This window comes from Trypanosoma brucei, chromosome 9, assembly GCF_000002445.2.
Source record: "Trypanosoma brucei brucei TREU927 chromosome 9, whole genome shotgun sequence".
Lineage (NCBI taxonomy): Eukaryota > Euglenozoa > Kinetoplastea > Trypanosomatida > Trypanosomatidae > Trypanosoma > Trypanosoma brucei.
This window is the reverse complement of record NC_007282.1, coordinates 1,489,331-1,508,782: the sequence shown is the minus strand read 5'-3', so window position 1 is coordinate 1,508,782 and position 19,452 is coordinate 1,489,331. Positions and strand designations below refer to the sequence as shown.

Here is a 19,452-nt window from a genome sequence, read left to right as displayed (position 1 = left end):
TTGGATGCAGTTGTGTTTGTACAATCGGAGAAGCATGGACAATAATGGTCGGGGCCCTTACGCGAACCCATGTTTCCCATGCAAATAGGTTGAATTATGAAGAACTCTCTATATAAATGGGGTTAAGCAGTTAAGCGACACGGCGGATAACGTGAAACTTGTGCTCGTTCTGCACTGATCACTGTGCGTCACAAGGTAAACTAGACTGTACTTTTATAGGTCGTCTCTTTCCATTCGCGAACTGAAAGGTCAGATGTTAAAAATTTTTTTTGCTTAACCAACTAACGGGAACAGGACGTTTTATTTTGCATTATTCTAATCTGTGTATTGGACTCGGTAATCGGAGTGCATTTTAAGTGGCCTCCATCTGGAACGGACACCACATTAGATGCATGTGCTGTGATGTGAATGCAGCGACCGCCGATATGTAGATTTGTTTTTTTTTCTTGGCACCATTCCTTTCATTGCGGGTTCTACCTCTACATTGTTAGTTGTATTTTTCTTTCCTATCTGTCCCAACTGAAGCCGGAAGCACAAACAGGGAAGCCGTACGGAACCGCCCGAAGGTATACTGATGGAGGCGGAAACGAGCAAGATAAGTGAAGTTCCCTTGCCTATACCCATAGGTATCAATGGCTTTGGAGCTGTTGGGCGAGCCGTTCTGTTTGCATCAATGACGGAGCCTCAAGTAACAGTTGTGGCCGTAAACGATTTCTCTGTGAGTATCAATTATGTGTTGTATGTGCTGCAGAACGAGAGCCCGCTTTCTGCTGAAGACAAGGCGTCTCTTACTGTGGTTGGTGAGTACATTTTCTACCGCGGAACGGAAAGGATACGTGTTACGCAGAAGCACGATCTTGTGGATATTGCGTGGCGCGACGCCGGTGTGAGTTACGTGGTGGAATGTACTGGGTTTACTTCCACACGCGACCGCTGTTGGGGGCATTTGACTTCTGGAGCGCGTGGTGTCCTCGTTGCCGGACAGAGCGGTGATGCGCCGGCAATCGTTGCTGGGGTAAACGATTCTGATCTTTCGAAGATACAACCCATCATATGCTCTGGGGCTCCGCTCGCTGTGGCTCTTGCCCCATTTATCCGCATTTTGCATGAGAGTTTTGGCGTGGAGGATTGCTCGTACACAGCCATCCATGCCATCCAACCGGTAGAGCCCAATGCAGCCAGATCAGCAAATTCGCAGGACTGGCGGCAGACCCGGGTGACGTTGGATAGTATAACACCGTATGCGCACACTGGGATGACTACATTTTGCAAACTGATGCCCACTCTTTCGTCGCGAATTACCGGAAGCGCCTTTCAGGTTCCGGTAACAAAGGGTTGTGCAATTGACATGTTGCTACGTTTCAAGCAACCTGTTGCCAAAGAGTCTGTTGACGAGGCCCTCATCGAAGCGTCAAAGGATCGGCTTAAGGATGTGCTCTTTGTGTCAAAGAGAGATTTCATTAGCCGTGATCTGTTGCCAGATGGGAAGCTTTGTTATGATCCCTCGGCGTCTCAGTGCGTACGGGAAGGGGAACTGTATAAATTCACGCTTTGGTTTGACCTGGAAAGAAGTTTCGCGAAACGTCTTATTTCTCTGATACCCGTTATGAATGACGCGGATGCAAAGAAGAATAATGTGTAGTAGTTTTTGGCGGCCTTGACGTTTGCCACAGGAAAGAGATGTGCACGTGAGCGGGGCAAGGGGTTCCTTAGATTTTACACGCATGTGGGTGAGTGTGTCGTGTGAGAGACTCACGAGCGTGCCGCACTATGTACGATAGCCTTGGTGGGTCAAACCACCACATTATCATCAAAACTTTTTCATTTCAATGTTCAATCACGCCCCCTCCCAATTCGGTTGTCCAGAATGCTTTTCGTCATTACACGCTTGTTGTGTTGCTTCACTCTGCCCGCATTTCATCCTGTTTTCGTATCGTGTGTTTCTCAATCCGTGAAGCGACAGCATCATTAATCAAACTACAAACTTGTAGCGCGCACGCGTCCCTACCCTACAGCTGCTTGGTACTGGGAAAGAATGTCGCTTCAAACAACCCTAATACAGTCCATCAAGGAGGTTAATCCCTGTATTGTTCTGTTTGCATCTGTCGTTCAGGTCGCTTTTGCTGCCTTGTGGTACAAACTTATTGTGAAAACAATAGTGGACTATCACCTTGCTGCCGATAAGGGCGTCCGTCGAGTGGAGCATATTCTGCAGAGATACCCTCCCTACGTTCACTGGATTGTTACTCTACTTTCGGCGTGCTTCCGCATCGTCTTCATCGCCACAATTGTTGGCATATGCAAGGGAAATTCGCTACATGACTACCAGAATGCGGCGTTGCTTGTTGCAGGGATCTCGTGCGTGAGCCAACACTTATCTATTCAACACCAGCGCCCCTTGCCACTGCTTGCGGCTGATGTGGGATATGAGGTTATCGCAGCTCTTTTGGCTTCCCTTACATACTATGCCATTATGACAGTTAACGTATTTTAGATTTTAGATGTTGTGGCGTGTTGATGGTTACAGGAGGAGGAGAGAACAAACATGACATGGAATGAAGCAGCGCAAAGAGAATGAAGAGTTTGTCTATAGATGTGTGGGAGCGTGTAGAAAGGGACGGAGGTGCTGACAGCCTAGTGCGCGTTGCTGCTCCCGGTGTAGCAGAGCGGTCAGGAAAGGGTTGTGACAAAGCGTTAGTGCTGTCCGCACCAATAATCTGACTGTAAACAATTAAAGGGGGTGGTATTTCATGTTTAGAGACAATGTAACGCGTTTTATCAGGTGTTTCCGTGGTGTTCAGCTTTTCGACTTTTCTGTAGACTACAGCAGCAGCAAAAGGGGGTAAAAGTTGTTTTTACAGGGTTCTAGTGGAGACGTTTGCAAATGATTATCCCTGCCCAAATTTCATGCTTAACCTGCGCTCAGAGTGGTGCGGCAAAAAGTGTGGACGCTCCGCGAAGATTGGATAGTCATCACCCTTTATGCGTTTTTTTAGGATCACCTTAATTCCTCTTGCGTTGTAGTTTTTTTTTTTATTTTCTGCGCGACGCAAGGAAAAGTTGAGCATCAAGGCGCGTACCACACGAACATATGGGCAAGTTCTGCTGGCTCCAAGTAACCATCGGTGGGAAGCCGCTTCGAGAGAAGATTGTGTTGGAGCTTTTCGATGATGTGACTCCCTTGACGTGTGCTAACTTCCGGGCACTTTGTACCGGTAACGAAGGGAAGGTCGTTGAAGGGACGGACACACCAATGACTTACAAGGGTAGTACATTTCACAGGATTATCGGCGGGTTTATGATTCAGGGGGGTGATTTTACAAAGCACAATGGCACAGGTGGGGTATCCATTTACGGTGAGCGTTTTGACGACGAGAACTTTGATATGCCATGTGATAAGGCCGGCTTACTAGCCATGGCAAATGCGGGACCAAACACCAATGGATCCCAATTTTTCATAACTGTAAACCCTGCGCACCATCTTACTGGCCGGCATGTAGTTTTCGGAAAAGTCGTGCGCGGAATGAACACGGTACGCGCGTTGGAGTACGTTGAAACAGGTGCCAATGACACCCCTCTTCAACCCTGTGTAATTGCTGATTGTGGGGTAATGGAATCACTTCCCGATCCCGTGGAGCAAGTCGGTGGGGACAAATATCCGGACTATCCGGAGGATTGTTCTCCCGCACTGAGTGATGCGGAACTCGTGAGAGCAGGGGAAGAGATACGGCAAATTGGAAACAATCTGTTCAAGGGTGGCGACTACGAGAACGCCATGGAGAAGTACGCGAAAGTAACTCGGTATCTCAAAGCCGTCAATAAAACCTCGGCAAATGAGGGGACTATTAATGAAATGTTGATTGCTTGCCACAACAATGCGGCAGCATCAGCAGTGAAGCTAAGCAGGTGGTCGGATGCGCGCAATGCCGCCACGCGGGTTCTTGATATCGATGGGTCAAACGTCAAGGCTCTTTTTCGACGTGGAACTGCCTGCCTTGGGTCAGGTGACCCTGAATCTGCAATCGCAGACCTTTCGAAGGCGAAGGCACTAGACCCGCAAAACACAGAGGTTGCTGCGAAGCTGCAGCAAGCAAAAGAGGCCGAAAAGGCTCGTACAGCCAAGTTGGCTTCCGGTTTGAAGAAGATGTTTTCGTGACGGTGCCTCGTGTGGCACATTTTTCTTCGACACCCTCCCTCGTACCTTCCGTTCTTTGTGTTTATTTCCCTATTATATTATTACACCGTTATTATTTTAATTATTGTCAATATTATTGCATTGATGCTGGTTCTCCGAGTGTTATTGCAGGTGTCAGTGAAGATGCTTACTCTGCGCATCCGAAGTTAGGGAAACAGATTATATGTATGATAATGTTGGTAGTTTCAAATTTGCTTCGTTTTTCCCTTGTTATTCTTGGATGTTTCGTAGGGAAGTATTGTGGTGACTGTGATTTTGAGGATGCTGCTGTTGTTTCGGACCTGATCGAAGCACATGTAAGATGTAATATCAAGTTTACGTGTTTCTCGCTGCCTTTTCTTACGCGCGTGTCGCTGCTTGTCGCTTCGTCGTCGTGTCCGAGGCGAAACTCTCCTCCCTTTCCAATTGCAGAGGGTAAATGTCCGTGGCAAAAAAATACCGCGCTGCCAAACTCTTAACAACAAAAGAACACCGATATGGTTAGATTCCGTAGTTAAGCCGTTTATCGCCGTTTATGCGATAATCATGTAGTGAGCGGAACTGGTTCGGGGCCTTTCTAACATTTGTTGAAGGTGATCGTTCCAACCATTACCGAGGTTGGTTTCAGACCTATTAATTACCAAGTGCATGCTTTTCAGGCGTTGCAGCTGTAGGGCTACTTGCGGTCACTTCGTCCCGGGAGAGGAAGTGAAAGATAGTAGATTGCGCAATGTTTTGTTGTGGGTTGCTTTTTTTTCTTTTCGGGGAGTGAGGGGACGATGATGATTGATCATCGTTCAAACTTTTTTTTTACTATTTTTGCTGCAGCTGCATGTGAACAACTATGCGTCCGCGTCACGGCAAGTCGACCTGGAGGAAGTTGAGTTACTATATGTACCATCATCGTGTTTCGAAATGTCAGTAATAGATGTTATGTTTGGTGTTTCCTTCACTTTCGCCATTTATATATTTCTTTCCGCAGTGTTCCTTTTGTAGGGGGACGTAGTAAGTCGGGGTTAATCAACATAAAAGAGTTGTTAGGTGTAGGTATAGATACGTTTAATATATACACACAACGTATCGCATATTAGCGGGTCTAGTATACGTCTCTCGATCAGCCTGGAAAGATGCCAGCGGACTCAGTTGTTGGCATTCCAGCGGACCTTTCGCTCGCCATGGTGGAGGAAAAGGAGGCGGAATTAGCTAAGCGACGTCAGGAGATACGCCGAATGCAAGGTAACGTCGCATCACCGCTTGGCCCCGAGCCCAATTTTCCTCCCCAATTTTTGTGCATCAAACCTTTGGTGTATCACAACATCAAGGAACAGGTACCAGTACCTTCGCAACGCTTTATGTACACTCTTGCTTTCATGTACTTTGCCCTCATTGCGATCATTATCTACAATATATCGATCGCACTTCTAAGCTTTGTTTTCGGCGGGAGTGGCATGCACTTTGGTCTGTCGTTTGTGTACCTTGTTGGAATTCCTGGAGCGTTTGTTGTTTGGTATTACAATGTGTACTCATCGGTGGTAAATGAAGCCAATTCCAGGCGCTGGCTTGGGTACGTTGGTCTCGCCTTAGGTGTGATATTCGACATATGGATGGCCGTTGGGGTTAGCGGTCTTGGGGGGTGCGGATGGATCATGGCGCTTGGTGAAAAGAACTTCCTCGTGTTTATCCTTGCTATCATATCCGCATCTCTCTGGACAGCTCATTGTCTTATGCTTTTATTATTGGGAATTAAATACTTTCGCATGGCTTCGTCAGCCAAACCCGAGGCCGGCGCGCCTGCTGACACAGCCCCATAGAAGCGGAATGGAAGGTTGTGAATGGCGATCGAGTGGATTAAAAAAAAGTGAGAAACAGCAGCGCCGGCCATGAAGTGACGTCATTTGCACGTTACCGGTATATTCATTGAGGCGGGGGGGGAGGGGTATAGCATTATATTTTTGCTGAAGGAAGAATCATTTTATATCCCTATTACGTTTGAATACCAACGAAGGGTAATTCAGTGGGTTTTTGTGCCTCAGTGAGTGGGCTTGGTTACAGTTACGTCCTATCCTTATTATTGCGTGTGATGGTCACAGACTTCTTGTTTTCCTCACTTTACTGTTTTTTTTTCTTGTTTCCAATCGCATTCTCCACTTACTTTTTTTTTTTCAAGTCTGCTCAGCGGGAACTTAAAAGAACAAGGCACATCTTACGAGAACTATCTGACTTGCTTGTTCCGCACCTTGCACGTCGCCTTCCTCTGGAAAACGAGTGTTAGGGGAGGAGGCAAGAATGAGTGTGTCTCTGGCTCCCGGGCGTAGCTCATTTTTTCTTAGGCCATGGCAGAGTGTGAATCAGTTCGGCCAGTCACCGCAACCGCATCCAACTGCAACTACTGAAGGGCGCAATGACTACGTGAAATGTCAGTTGCAGGAATCAAATATGTTCAAGGTGGTCATCGACGGAGATGACGGCGGAGTGGATTTGCGCAAGGTGTACAAACGTCTCGATCTTGCCATCGACATGAGGACCCAGTATAAGAAGTCTAACGAGGTCTCACATTTGTCAGCAAATCTGAAGCATGTATCTATTTCACAGGAGGATGGTGTTTATCGTGCCTCTTGCAGGGATGTGTCAATTGTGTGTTCACAACCGTGGAAAAAGTTTGTCAAGGATGTGCAGCAGCTGAAACTGACTGTCGGGAATACAACATGCATTAAAGCTTGTTCGCACCGGCTGAACATTATACAGGAGCGGTCTAGGATGTTTTTCCTTCTTAATGCCGATATTGAGGAAAGACATAGCTTTAGCAAGGCCGGTGGGGTCTTTTCCAACGTCACGAAGGTAGATAATTGTGTTCTCCTGTCACGATTCCCTGATGGTCAGGAGCTGTTGGACTTCATCCAAGATTGGTATCGCCACACCCCTGATGCCCCGATTCGCTTGCGCGACGGATCCAACTCCACTTTGAGGGAACTGTTCCAAGCTAATGGCGTGGAGGATCCCACACGTCTGACTGTCGAGGGCCTGGGGTGGCAATTATATCATGGAAATTATGATAAAGACGATCGTAAACGTGACAATAAACCACTCAGTGCGGAACTGCGGTACAGCTTTCTTCACCTTCGGGGTTCCTGCACGGCGCGCTTTCTTCAGCGTCGGATGCAGAGGGAGGAACAGCGGACATATAATGTACAAGCGACGGAGTACTCTATTCCAGTGTATGCAACCTACCCTGGAGAGTTGTTCGATATTGCAGAGGCACTACATGGGCAGAACATTGGACCCTACAAAAATAATATGTGGATCCTGGAGCTCCGTTTGAAGCACGAGGTTCCTTCCGGGGTGAACTACGCGGTTGAATGCAAAACAATCCAAGACCAGCTTGATAACCTTTTTCTGCCGCTCTTCAAGGCCACATTACAACCATCAACACAAAAGTATTCCTCTCTTGTTTGGCTGTTAAAGCAGCTTGGTGGCTTTCAAGTTGAGGCCGTGTCTACCGGTGTTGAGGCGGATTTGGACGTGGAATCACCTGTACCAAGCGATATTAACTATGAAGACAAGCCGAATGGATTGTATTACGTGTATTACATCTATGCAAACATGAAGGTTCTGAATGATCTTAGAAAAATGAGGGGGCTCAACACTTTCCAACTCCGCATTAGTGGCACTCACCAGAATTGTGTGAACGCGCTTCTGGCTGGATATTTGCTAGGGGACGTGATTACGCGAGCCACGAGAATTATGGATTACCCCGTGTTGCAATATCTTTGCGGTCTCCACGGCGTTGGTCTTACTGTCAGTCCCCTTCACGATCATGTGCGCGGTGTCACTCCATACCAGAAGCATCCCCTTCCTAACTTTCTACACCGCTGCCTCAAGGTGGCGATAAGTACACATGCGCCCCTTTACTTTCATCACAGTATGACGCCATTGATAGAGGAATATGGAACTGCAATGAATTTATTTCGTTTGAGTTTCCTAGATGTTACGGAGCTAGCACGAAACAGTGTCATAATGTCTTCCTTTCCATCGGAGCGGAAGAAGGAATGGCTTGGGCAGCGGTATCATCGGGGTGTCGACGGTAACGAGTTTGAAAAGAGTCAGGTGACAAACGTGCGTCTCGCATTTCGTGAAGAATCGTGGGAGCTAGAACATAGTTTGCTTCGTGACTTGCGCCTCAACCAATTGTCACCACAGGAGGTTGCCGGCCCTTCACGGTGGTACTACCTGAGTCGCGTGAAGGAAGTGGAATACGACACTGTCTTGGACATGCGCATTCGTTTTCCCCGTACGGTACTAAGTGGACCACTAAAGGAAGTGAAATCAGCGGTCGCCGCCGCCCCTCACGTCGCGCGGGCGCTAGATTTGCGTTTTAAGTACATATGGGAACCGCCTAATCCATGGGAAACAACCTCGGAGCGTACAGTCGAAGCCGACTTCCGGAGGAAAACAGATAGTTTCAATGAAGATGACTGGACATATGCCGCTAGTGACGCAGTTTTCATTTCGTTCCCAAAGAATGTCGTCCACGCGTGGCCTCGGCATGTTCCCACACTGGAGGCCTTTAATAGTGATTTGGCTGAACTTCATGGAATTTGTTCACGCCCAGAGGTGAAGGACTTTGCGCACCAACGGTTGGAAAATCTTGAGCACAAGTTTCGTCTACACCTTGCCCTCAACCACGCCAACGAGGCAGGGACGACGGAAGAGCGTACATCATCAAACCGAGACATTTATCAAGCGGTTAAGGTGGATACGCACATTCACATGGCGGCTGGAATGACCGGTAGACAACTTCTGAATTTCGTAGTGAAGAAGCTTGTCTACAGTGGTGACGATATCGCCTTTAAGAAGGGCGATACAATCCTCACACTCGCCCAGTTCTTTAAGAACAACGGTATCACACCGAATCTGACAGTTGATCAGCTTAATGTTCAGGCGGACCACACATTGTTCGAGCGGTTTGACAATTTCAATAATAAATATAATCCTCTTGAATCACCTGACATGCGTTCGCTACTGCTCAAAACGGACAACTTTATGAAAGGGCGGTATTTTGCTGAGTTGATTCATGACGTGTTTGCTCAATACTCAAGAGATCGACATACGTATGCTGAGAATCGTGTCTCGATTTATGGGACCAACGTCAAGGAATGGGATAGCCTTGCTCTCTGGTTCTCTACACACGGTATGTCTTCACAACACAACAAATGGATCATCCAGGTTCCACGTGTTTACAAGGTGTTCCGTGCCCAAAATATCATCGGCAGTTTCGGCCAGTACCTTCAGAATATCTTCCAGCCGCTTTGGGAGGCATCTTTGCACCCGTCGCAGCATCCACTGGTGCATAATTTCTTGAACCATGTGAGCGGTTTTGATTCTGTCGACAACGAAGCAACGATAGACACACCTTTCACCGTGGTATCCCCATGGGCGTGGACGTCCGTCGAAAATCCCTCCTACGACTACTATCTATACTACTTGTATGCCAACATCCGCACACTCAATGAGTTCCGCGCCTCGCGTGGCTTTTCGACATTTGCCCTGCGGCCGCACTGTGGAGAATCTGGATCCGTTGGCCACCTCTATGGGGCGTTTCTCTGCGCCAATAGCATATGCCACGGCATCAATCTTCGTAAGGATCCTCCTATGCAGTACTTGTACTATCTTTCGCGGATTGGTTTGCACGTTTCGCCGCTGAGCAACAACGCGCTTTTTTTGAGGTTTTTGAACAATCCGTTCCCAGAATTTTTTAGACGCGGACTGAATGTTTCACTTAGTACCGATGATCCGATGATGTTTCACCAGACGCAAGAACCACTTATCGAAGAATACAGCGTTGCGGCACGGGTGTGGGGTTTATCCCCGAATGATCTATGTGAAATCGCGCGCAACTCCGTGCTTCAGTGTGGGTTTGATTATACGTTTAAGCGAGAGGCGATCGGTGATTGTTGGTATATGAGCTCGTCTCTTGGAAATGACCCCCTGCGGACGCATCTTTCCGACATCCGTGTTGCCTTCCGATTTGAGACGTACCATACAGAGATGCAGATGCTTGAGTTATGCTCCGGTCGGCCCATCAAACGCTGTATGCTCACGACTCATCAGGAGGAGGAAATCAATGAGATGAACGTTGGCATTGATGCCGATGAGGTTATACTGTCGACCCACGACCAGGCCATGGAAATGTTACTCCGCGATATAGAGTCAACGCGAGAAAGTCTTCGCGTCAAACGTCTTGATGCGGATGCTCTCCGTCGACAACAACGGCATTTGGTCGAGAATCTCGTTGAGGTGGGCGCCCGAAGACAATCCGCAATGGAGGCAGTCGAGCGCGAAAATAGGGCGAAGTCGCTGAGGTACCCGCGGGGAGTACCACCCGTGCCGGATACCGAATTCATGACAGCGGAGCGGGAGACAGTCAAACGACTTTTGCGATGGCGCCCAATGCCGCCAGGAGTGCTCAGGCATGTGCGTGTTGAGGATGTGCCGAAGAAGGGTGGGCGGGAACTTCCCTCGTTACCTCCTCTGCACCGATAGCCACCCCTTACCGTGTTGTGCATCCTTTGTGGAATGAAATCTACGGATGTGCCTAAACTTAGAAGGCAAGGGCAACTAATTGCACAAGGAGGTAACATCTGAGTGACCTTTGTGTCACTGCTGCGAAAAGTGGGAATTATGTCAATGACCACATTCGGTTTTCACCTATGTTATTTGTTATAGTAGATGTTCTTTATGACTAGTTCTTCCTACACAAGTGCATTTGCTTGTTCGTCTGGTCACACATCTGCCTTTCCAAAGTGTGGGAAGGAGGAAACTTTTTGTCATTGTTGTCGTACCTTTTGAGTGATACTGCTTAATATTCGTACCTTTTTTTAACTTGTTGAATATTTTCCTTGAAACCGAGAGGGTCCGAATATGCCCGTAACGAAGCCAAGAGAGATGAAAACATCAGCAGCACGGCGAGTCATCGACCCGATAGACTCAACGGTGGCGACGAGTGGATGGACTTGCACAAATTGTTCAGTGGAGGTCCCTAAAGAAGAAGCCTTCTGCAAGATATGTTCCTTCGCACGCCCGATGGACCGTCACGGTGTACCACAGATCTTTACCGACCTTACCATAACCTTCAACGGCATAATTCCACGTAGTGTGAAGCACCAAAGTCACTCCGTTGAGTGGCGGATGGCTGAGCGGCATGGAGCAACGTGCATGGTGGAGCTTGACTTCGGTCGAGTGAATGTGTTGGTGTATCGTCCAGGATACGAACGAAGTGAGAAGGTTCGAAAATGTGTGGAAGCGGGACGTGGTGTTTTTGTGGTCCCCATCACGTGGATGCTGGACTGCTTGCTTCAATCGCGCCAGATTCACCCATCTCTCTTCCATTTGGCCGCCATTCCCCTTGTACCGCAACCCACCGTAAAAGGGATGGACCTTCCGCACCATCACCATCCATATTATGTTATGAATGTCAAGGAATACACGCTTGCCGCCGCCGGGAGAGCGGTAGCTGATGGGGCAATCGCTGCGAGAGAAGTGGTTACTTCCCCCGAAAACATGAAGCTTCCGCCAACTTTTCAGATACCAGAACTACGATATACGAACATAGACATCTACGAAGCTGTTTGCAGTGCTGCCGGAGAGGGAAGGCTAGTGGAGAAGGAAGATGAACACTCCGATGACGTCCGTGAAGGTCGGAACCGAGCTACCGATATAGAAGTGTTCAAAGGTGATCAGCGCAACAACCGTGTGAACAATGCTCTTTTCAGCGGCATCAAATTCCTTCTGACACCTGTACTTGAATCCAACCCGTTGGTTGTTAAAGCGCTCGTCGCGTGCGGAGGAAGAGTAATCATATCTTCACACGGGAAACTTGGGGAGCTGCTGAGGAATTCCACTACTCACGTGTTGTATGATCACAGTGAAAAAAAGTGCCCCATATTGATCGAGGCAGCTCATGTGAAGAAGACGGTTCCAGGTCTAATCCTGGTACAGTCGAATTGGGCGGAAGATTGTATGATATTCAAGGAGCTGATTCCACCGTATGGACCGTACGCTCCTTCAGCAAAGCTCATGGAGACGCTTGAGAAAAAATACAAGAAGCGTGCAGCGGCTTAAGCACACGTTGTCTCATTTGGTGTCATCTTCAGTTGGTGTCTCGCTTTTCGTCATTACCAAGATGAGGCGAGGTAGGACAGTATACTTCACGGAGGAGACAACGATATCGCAATGAAACCATAGAAGAGTGTGGGTGGTGAGCATGAACATAACTGTGAAGAAAGGAAAACTTTTATTTTTAATGGTACGCGCGGGGGTATGCCTTCTGCATGTGGGTGGCGTTGTGTTTGCGCGCGTGTAGTTTTTTGCGGCAACAGGAGTTTCGTCCTACCATATATCGTTGGTTTTCCATATAAATATATATATTTATATATATACACTCGTGTAAAAATTATCCATCCGCCACGCCGCACTGCAAAGGTTGCTGGCTTCGGTGAGATTAGGGTTTAGTGCATCCATTTAAGCTACTCGGACCGCTTCGTGTGAAAGGCTACCACGTCAAATGGTTCATGATTTGTTTGTCTGTTTTTGGTGGCAAGCAAAGAGCCCCTTGAACTTTAGTGACTATCTCTGGTGACCATGTGTGCTCGGGAGATGGGAAGGAAGGTGGGGTGCGGCTGTCGGTGCAGCGTTTACCGTCTAAGAAGTATATATATATATATATATATATATGCGTGCGTACAAAATTAGTTTTTTTTTTTACAACCCCGTGCGTGTATAGTTAGTTCCTATTGGGTTGTGTTTCAAGCTGAGATAAGGTGAAAGCAAAATGAAACATAAGGAAGGGGACACGGCGTATGTTTGCGTGTGCGCCTCTGGTTGTGAACGTTCGCAACCGTTTGCCACACCGCATAAGGATGGGGAAGCCGTGGGATTGTAGACTTGACGTTCGTGTTATCCATAACATACACATATAAATTTATACGTCTGTCTTTACCTCTTTTTGTGATTCTACCAACCGGCAGGTCGTTCCCATTATTTTTTGGCACTCCTTCCTTGCTCTACTTAGTTTGCCTGCGCATCCATCCTCTTTGGGTGGTTTATCTAGTACATTGACATCCGCCGTCCCTGGGGGCGCGGAGCGTTTGCACATGGCAGAGCCGGTGTTGGCTGGACGGGCGGCTTTAACTTTAGCATCTCTATATTTACTACTAAAAATCGTGTCTGCGAAGGAATGTGAATGGGCGCAGCGGCTCCGCGAGTACGAGGTGGAGGTTTTTTCTCGTACAAATCCTAGTGGCAGTGAGAGTGAAGTGCAGTCTGGCTGCATTTCATGGAAAACTGGCTACTGGACATACGAGGTGTGTCCAGGCCGTTGGATCCGACAGTTTCATAAGGATGGAAATGTCATTGTGGATGAGAATTTTCTTGGCGTCCAGCACCGATGGCACCTCGCTGATGAAATTGGCTCCAAGCGGTTACGATACAGAGATGGTATTCACACCATTCCGGAGCGCCTAAACGCTTCCGGTGCCCCTATAAATAATACGGAGGCAACATACACATGTTCTAAGGATGTTTCGGTGTCTAATGTGCAAGTCGATGTGCTGTACTCCCATGGAACTATGTGTGGACGGGGCTATCGGCGTTCTTCTCAGCTCCATCTCGTATGTAACGAGGATGTGAAGAAAGCCGATGTTAAACTGAAGGAACTTGAGTTATGTAAGTACGACATAACTGTGGTAGCGTCTACCGTCTGTGATGCGATTTATGGCCGTAGTCGTGCGTATAGGGAGCTGTCCGATGCTGATATGATATTTGCACTGTAATATGGGAAATCTGCGGTGTGCAAACAGGACCCTTGCATGGAAGCGGCTTGAACCGCCGGTGGATGTGTGGTTCGTTCCATTTGGTGTCGGTTGCTGAACTGATAATATCTCCCTCTTTTCTTTGCCCGTACTTTGTTTGCCTACATTTGTATATTTCAGTGCTGCTGCTCCTTCCGTTGTATCTGCATTGTCTTTATCGACATCGTGACTCCTGTGATGTATCTGTACTTAGCGTAGCGAGTAGTCAAGCAGAGGCAAAGCAACCCGACTACGAATGTTTTATCTGATGGTGGTTGCACTGCTGGTGGCGGTGGCAATTGCAGTTGCACCGGCTGCGCAAGCTCTACGTATGAAATTGGTGACTTACTTTGAGGGCTTCTTCTTCATGGCGACAGCTAATGACCTCCCGGCGGCATTTCGAGGGAGCAACTGCTTGCAAGTGCAAGTTAACTCAAAGTCTGGTTCCAAACGTGTCATACGGTTGGTTTTCATCCGACACGGTCAATCGGTGTGGAATTCGCTTTTCAACAGCTTTGATGCAACTTGGCCTGTGCGCGCTGTGAAGGCGATGGTGAACGAGGCCGTTTATTTTTTTACAAACCCGTTCGATTCTGTTATCGTTGACTCTCCTTTAAGTGAAAAGGGCAGGTCAGAGGCACAAGAGCTGGCCCGTTTTGTACGCTCCGCGAAAGGCCAAGTGTGTTTTGACGCAAGCTGTTCCCTCATTGTTTGCAGCAACCTACGGCGGGCAATGGAAACCGCGCTTGTCGGCATGCAACCTCGTATCGTTTCCACGGGCGAACGAATTGTTGTGGACTCGTCCCTCCAAGAGGGATCGCGGAATATCGATGCGCAATCCCTCTCCACCGAGCCTGGAAAGATTGTTCCGTGTAAAATGGGGGAATTGGCCACACCCCAGCTGTTGGGTACCGCCTTTGACCCCCACCTAAATGGTGGTAACAGAACTGCCAAAAGGAATGTTTATGACCGGATGGATGAGTTCGTTCAACATTTGTTTGGAGGAGTGAAATCCAATCCTTATGTGCCTGCCTCCGGTGCCGAGTCCGGAAACTCTGCACTTAAAGAAGTGATAGTGGTTGGTCACAGCGGATATTTCCGTTGTTTTTTTAAGCGCTTTTTGCCGTCGTCGTCCCGCCATGTGGCAAAGACAAAAAAACTAAAGAATTGTGCTGTTGTTTCATTTGACCTGGTAAGAAATGAATCCACCGGGGAAGTCTACATCGAGGAATCTACCGTATCAGTGTTGTACAAGGGTTTCTGATCTGCATGTTGTCAACTTGTCGGCCCGCGTAGTGAAGGGAATAAGCTGCTGCCGGTGAGTGGCGAGCTTGGGCGTGCCCCGCAATCTTGATGTTCTTTTTTCAAGTTCCCCCATCGCGTGTAACTTGTTTTAACGCGCGAAAGTGCTCTAACTACCCTTTACCCAATATACGGAGGGCCGTGCTTGCAGTCACATTGTTGGTACCCTTAGTTTGCTTCATGTATTTGACCGTTTTGCTGCTGTATTTCTTATTTGATGTTTACGTGCGAATAGCCCAAACGGCACACTAAATGAGACTCCGGCGCATCGCACTGGGTGCTTTCACACCGACAGTATTCACTAGCGTTCGTTCTGTCTCCACCCGAGAGACGCTGTCGGTTGAGGAGCAGCGTTACCTGGACCAGGAGTTGCCCCCGAGAGAGCTCTTGACGAGTCTCCGCTCTCGTGATCGGTCTCCAACCGATGACAATGAGACAGACGTAACCGTACCTGGTGATTCGTTTGGCATCATGCGAAACCGTGTGGCGTTCTACAAACCAGTGCCACGGGACGTCTATTCAGGCGAGCTTGGTGAGTGCTTCCCTGAAGGGTGCCACCCACTGCGGTGTGTCAATCCTGCAACATTACATCACCTCAGCGAGCGGTTTGGTGTTAGCATTAGGGAAGCCGTGAAGGCTATGCAGAACGCGCAAATGGACATAAATATAGCTATAGATGAACTCTGCAGACGGAAATGCATCGACCCTCCGGCGGGGAGTTTTGGTTTGGTTGGTTTGGAATCGTATGCGTCTGAAACATTTTGTTTGGTGAACTTCACCCTCCCGAGCCTAGAGGCAACACGAGATGATGATGTATTGGACGCCTTACACGAACTTACCCTTTCTGCGGCGGAGATCCCGCTTGATACACCCACGGAAGATCTCGTAGACAAATTTGTCAATAACTGGACTGTGGAAGACGGAAGGAGTTGCAAAGATGTACTGGATATGTACGATTTGGGGGTAAATAAGATCGTTTTATTACCTCATGGGGACTATAGTGTCGAGGGCTTCTATGTTTTGCATCCAGTGAAGGAAGATACACCAAATATAGGAACGGGTGCTGCGGCTTGTTGCCTAGATCTTAGGACAGGTATACACAACCGGTTTCGATTTCACGTGGAACGCATCGCCGATTCAGTAAGTGAGCACGTTATTCGAGAATTGGTGCACTACGGGCAGGACGTGCATGTTCTCAGGCAAGCGTATTGGTTCAAGCCGGAATACAGTGTCGAGGAGTATATCCGTTTCAAGGAGTCATTACTACAACCGAGCGCCTCTGTTTTCGAGATGCGCTATGCTGTCCTTGCAGTAGGTTCTTATGCGCTACCGGGCTACAGGAATCTTGTGGAGATGGAGAAGCTGAAGGTAGCACAACACAAGTATGAAAAACATTACGAGGATTTCATGTCTCCAGGTAAGTGGTTGACGAGTGATAATTCACAGCTACAAACCGTGGCTGCAGGCGGTGGGAATGCGCCCGGGGCAGCTCTGCACATGCACACAAACGGCCCAGACGTAGCATTAAATGCTATGGAAACACGAGCTGGTCCGCTTCGTCGGACACTGGAAACCTCTATTCAGGCTCATGGGGACCGCGTTTTCTCTCGTTTTTACCGGAACAACCATCACTAGTGAACACGCAACAGACCTAATCAACGGATGCGCGCGGTCGACTCATACTAACAAATTTTCTGTTGCTTTGTTTTTGCCCTAGCAACTGATGCCACCCACGTATGTGTTATGTGATTGCATCAGGCTATGCGGTTTTTTTTCCCCCATCCTCTGTCTTCAGAACAAAATCTGCTTTGTGTGTTGGGCGTTTCCCCCTCCTCTATCGTTGTTGACATGTTTTCTGTCACATTTTTGTCATGATTAAGTTATTAATATTAATATTAGCTGCTACCCCTTTGTCCCTCTACGAAAAAACACACGTCACCACATATCCGGTGATGGGGTGCCAGATTTCTGTGGGCACAACAGCTTCGCGGAGGAGCAAGGGTCTCAATGCCACACGAAGTGGGGTTGATGGGGCACTCACTTCAGGAACTGTAGATGGTCGTGATCCGAAAAGCACTGGCGCTGACAACTCAGTGAGCCTTGCTTACGCCGTGCCCGCGGTGAAACCGGTGACGTACAACGACTACCGTGGTTTTCAGGTGACTATGGTCAACGGAACGCTCGCTAAGATCAACAACATATGCCGTTGGCTTGATACTGCTCTTGATAAGCGGGAAAAAAATGGCGGCTGGTGTATGGACGTGCTCGCCGAGTCAGTCTCGTCCGGCAAGATGGAAACTAGTTTCTATTGTGAAAGCATTGTCCAAGCTTCTCACCACGTTACCCATTACTGTGGCCAAGAGAGGGCTAACGGTGTTGAATACTTTGCAGAGGTACACTCACAGCAGGTATTCGAAAAATCCGCCGTTTCAAGGACCTTCGATTGTCCCAGCGCAAAGTTCGTTTATAACAGTAGATTTGAGGAGATCCCGAGACAGTCCGATATAACGACGACCCAACTCAACAAGGAGACGTCAGATAGTGGCATTCCAAATGGGCGAGAAGCCATGATACGGTACTCGCCAACGTCTTCAGAGGACGGAGGTAGATTAAACGAGGAAAGTGAGCGAGGCGATGAGGGTGAAGGTAATGAATGACATGAATGACCTGGAAACGGGTGCAAATCAGACGGGAGAGTGGGAAATAGGAACCCCAGTGTAACATATGTGAAGGGTGTTTCCTTGGCGGTGATGAGGGTGGCTGAGCGAGCAGGTGTGGGAGACGCCAACTCGGTTGTGCAGGTGTTTCTCCATGTTCGTCGTAGATGTGAATCTTCATCTTTGGTGGAGTCGTTAGTGGGGAGGTTTTTTGTATATCCCGGCAAATTGCCCACATATGCGTGGCGTGTGTTTGTTTTATTCTTTGGGTGCGGGTTGCTCTTTCTCTTAGTGTCAAAATTGTGGGCTGCGTTTGTGTTCTTTGCTTTGTTTTTTGTCATGTGCGAAGTTTGTCGAGTTGTGCATTACCTAAATGGCCGTTCTAGTACTTTTCACTCGCGCCCCTTACCGCTTTTTTTTTGTTAAGCACTGTCCATTCATTTGTCAAAGAAAACGTTAATACGCTTCTTTATCCACGTTCGTTCCTCTCTCGCACGTGTTTCTTATATCTCGGGACAGAATCAGCGAGGTAAAGAAAGGTAAGCAGTTGGTTTAAGTGCTAGCACTCCCTTTTTTCTGAACCGTACAGAAGGAGAAGGGAAGGAAAAACAGTGGGTGATCCATAACGAAAGCGAAATCGCCCCGGCGCTGAGTTCTCCAGTCGTCGACAATTTGCCGTAACGATCACAATGAGCCGAGCTGGGTTTGACAAGTACATTACTGTCTTCAGCCCGGAAGGGTCCCTCTATCAAGTCGAATATGCCTTCAAGGCAGTTACCTACGCGGGGCTGCTAACGGTGGCCATACGTTGCAAAGATGCTGTGCTTGTTTTCACGCAGCACAGTGTTCCGGACAAGCTTATGCGACCTGAAACCATTACCTCTCTCTACAATGTGAACGATAACACTGGTGTATGCATAACTGGGAGGGCTCCCGATGGAAAGGCGCTTGTGCAGAAGGCACGTAACGAGGCGTCGGAGTACAAGTACCGCTACGGCATGCCAATGCCTGTTAGCGTCCTCGCAAAGCGAGTGGCAGACATGGCACAGGTGAGGACGCAACAAGCAGGCATGCGACTGATGGGAACCATCATGACGTTTGTGGGCATGGAACAAAACGATGAGGATGGTGCGTGGATTCCACAGATTTACTGCGTAGACCCAGCGGGGTGGTGCGGCAGCTACCACGCATGTGCCGTGGGGAAAAAGCAAATTGAGGCCTGCGCCTTTCTTGAAAAGAAACAGAAAAATGCACCATTCCACACGTTGTCCCAGAAAGAAGCCGCAATGATTGCGCTTGCGGCACTCCAGAGCGCACTCGGTGAGTCTTTGAGGGCGTCAGGTGTGGAGGTTGGGAGGTGTACAGCAGATGACCACCATTTCTCACGGGTTCCAGATAGGGAGGTGGAGGAGTGGCTAACTCTACTTGCGGAGGCTGATTAGCTTGCCGCGTATGTTTTTGTACGCGTACATTC

The 19,452-nt window shown here is 48.4% G+C and overlaps 13 protein-coding genes across 13 annotated transcripts, besides 2 other annotated features; all 13 read left to right on the top strand.

The window, feature by feature from the left end:
• Window positions 1–574: 574 nt before the first annotated feature.
• Tb09.211.1370 (glyceraldehyde-3-phosphate dehydrogenase, putative) lies at window positions 575–1,642 on the top strand (the record flags this gene model as incomplete). Its single annotated transcript, XM_822189.1, has 1 exon — window positions 575–1,642. One exon carries the CDS (start codon window positions 575–577, stop codon window positions 1,640–1,642), a length of 1,068 nt encoding a protein of 355 aa, XP_827282.1.
• A 393-nt stretch (window positions 1,643–2,035) lies between these two features.
• Tb09.211.1360 (hypothetical protein, conserved) lies at window positions 2,036–2,494 on the top strand (the record flags this gene model as incomplete). Its single annotated transcript, XM_822188.1, has 1 exon — window positions 2,036–2,494. One exon carries the CDS (start codon window positions 2,036–2,038, stop codon window positions 2,492–2,494), a length of 459 nt encoding a protein of 152 aa, XP_827281.1.
• A 597-nt stretch (window positions 2,495–3,091) lies between these two features.
• Window positions 3,092–4,156, top strand: Tb09.211.1350 (peptidyl-prolyl cis-trans isomerase (cyclophilin- 40), putative; the record flags this gene model as incomplete). Its single annotated transcript, XM_822187.1, has 1 exon — window positions 3,092–4,156. One exon carries the CDS (start codon window positions 3,092–3,094, stop codon window positions 4,154–4,156), a length of 1,065 nt encoding a protein of 354 aa, XP_827280.1.
• A 206-nt stretch (window positions 4,157–4,362) lies between these two features.
• On the top strand, window positions 4,363–4,653 carry Tb09.211.1340 (hypothetical protein, unlikely; the record flags this gene model as incomplete). The annotated part of the gene is made up of 1 exon (XM_822186.1): window positions 4,363–4,653. One exon carries the CDS (start codon window positions 4,363–4,365, stop codon window positions 4,651–4,653), a length of 291 nt encoding a protein of 96 aa, XP_827279.1.
• Window positions 4,654–5,349: 696 nt separating this feature from the next.
• Tb09.211.1330 (hypothetical protein, conserved) lies at window positions 5,350–5,985 on the top strand (the record flags this gene model as incomplete). The annotated part of the gene is made up of 1 exon (XM_822185.1): window positions 5,350–5,985. The coding sequence occupies one exon, from the start codon at window positions 5,350–5,352 to the stop codon at window positions 5,983–5,985; it is 636 nt and encodes a 211-aa protein (XP_827278.1).
• A 475-nt stretch (window positions 5,986–6,460) lies between these two features.
• Window positions 6,461–10,714, top strand: Tb09.211.1320 (AMP deaminase, putative; the record flags this gene model as incomplete). The annotated part of the gene is made up of 1 exon (XM_822184.1): window positions 6,461–10,714. One exon carries the CDS (start codon window positions 6,461–6,463, stop codon window positions 10,712–10,714), a length of 4,254 nt encoding a protein of 1,417 aa, XP_827277.1.
• Window positions 10,715–11,092: 378 nt separating this feature from the next.
• On the top strand, window positions 11,093–12,292 carry Tb09.211.1310 (hypothetical protein, conserved; the record flags this gene model as incomplete). Its single annotated transcript, XM_822183.1, has 1 exon — window positions 11,093–12,292. The coding sequence occupies one exon, from the start codon at window positions 11,093–11,095 to the stop codon at window positions 12,290–12,292; it is 1,200 nt and encodes a 399-aa protein (XP_827276.1).
• Window positions 12,293–12,582: 290 nt separating this feature from the next.
• Window positions 12,583–12,609: a sequence feature (AT_rich).
• Window positions 12,610–12,879: 270 nt separating this feature from the next.
• Window positions 12,880–12,904: a microsatellite.
• A 419-nt stretch (window positions 12,905–13,323) lies between these two features.
• Window positions 13,324–14,001, top strand: Tb09.211.1300 (hypothetical protein, conserved; the record flags this gene model as incomplete). The annotated part of the gene is made up of 1 exon (XM_822182.1): window positions 13,324–14,001. The coding sequence occupies one exon, from the start codon at window positions 13,324–13,326 to the stop codon at window positions 13,999–14,001; it is 678 nt and encodes a 225-aa protein (XP_827275.1).
• Window positions 14,002–14,275: 274 nt separating this feature from the next.
• Window positions 14,276–15,283, top strand: Tb09.211.1290 (hypothetical protein, conserved; the record flags this gene model as incomplete). The annotated part of the gene is made up of 1 exon (XM_822181.1): window positions 14,276–15,283. The coding sequence occupies one exon, from the start codon at window positions 14,276–14,278 to the stop codon at window positions 15,281–15,283; it is 1,008 nt and encodes a 335-aa protein (XP_827274.1).
• Window positions 15,284–15,573: 290 nt separating this feature from the next.
• Tb09.211.1280 (hypothetical protein, conserved) lies at window positions 15,574–16,956 on the top strand (the record flags this gene model as incomplete). The annotated part of the gene is made up of 1 exon (XM_822180.1): window positions 15,574–16,956. One exon carries the CDS (start codon window positions 15,574–15,576, stop codon window positions 16,954–16,956), a length of 1,383 nt encoding a protein of 460 aa, XP_827273.1.
• A 236-nt stretch (window positions 16,957–17,192) lies between these two features.
• On the top strand, window positions 17,193–17,978 carry Tb09.211.1270 (hypothetical protein, conserved; the record flags this gene model as incomplete). The annotated part of the gene is made up of 1 exon (XM_822179.1): window positions 17,193–17,978. One exon carries the CDS (start codon window positions 17,193–17,195, stop codon window positions 17,976–17,978), a length of 786 nt encoding a protein of 261 aa, XP_827272.1.
• Window positions 17,979–18,071: 93 nt separating this feature from the next.
• Tb09.211.1260 (hypothetical protein, unlikely) lies at window positions 18,072–18,404 on the top strand (the record flags this gene model as incomplete). Its single annotated transcript, XM_822178.1, has 1 exon — window positions 18,072–18,404. The coding sequence occupies one exon, from the start codon at window positions 18,072–18,074 to the stop codon at window positions 18,402–18,404; it is 333 nt and encodes a 110-aa protein (XP_827271.1).
• A 263-nt stretch (window positions 18,405–18,667) lies between these two features.
• Tb09.211.1250 (proteasome subunit alpha 1) lies at window positions 18,668–19,420 on the top strand (the record flags this gene model as incomplete). Its single annotated transcript, XM_822177.1, has 1 exon — window positions 18,668–19,420. The coding sequence occupies one exon, from the start codon at window positions 18,668–18,670 to the stop codon at window positions 19,418–19,420; it is 753 nt and encodes a 250-aa protein (XP_827270.1).
• Window positions 19,421–19,452: the final 32 nt, after the last annotated feature.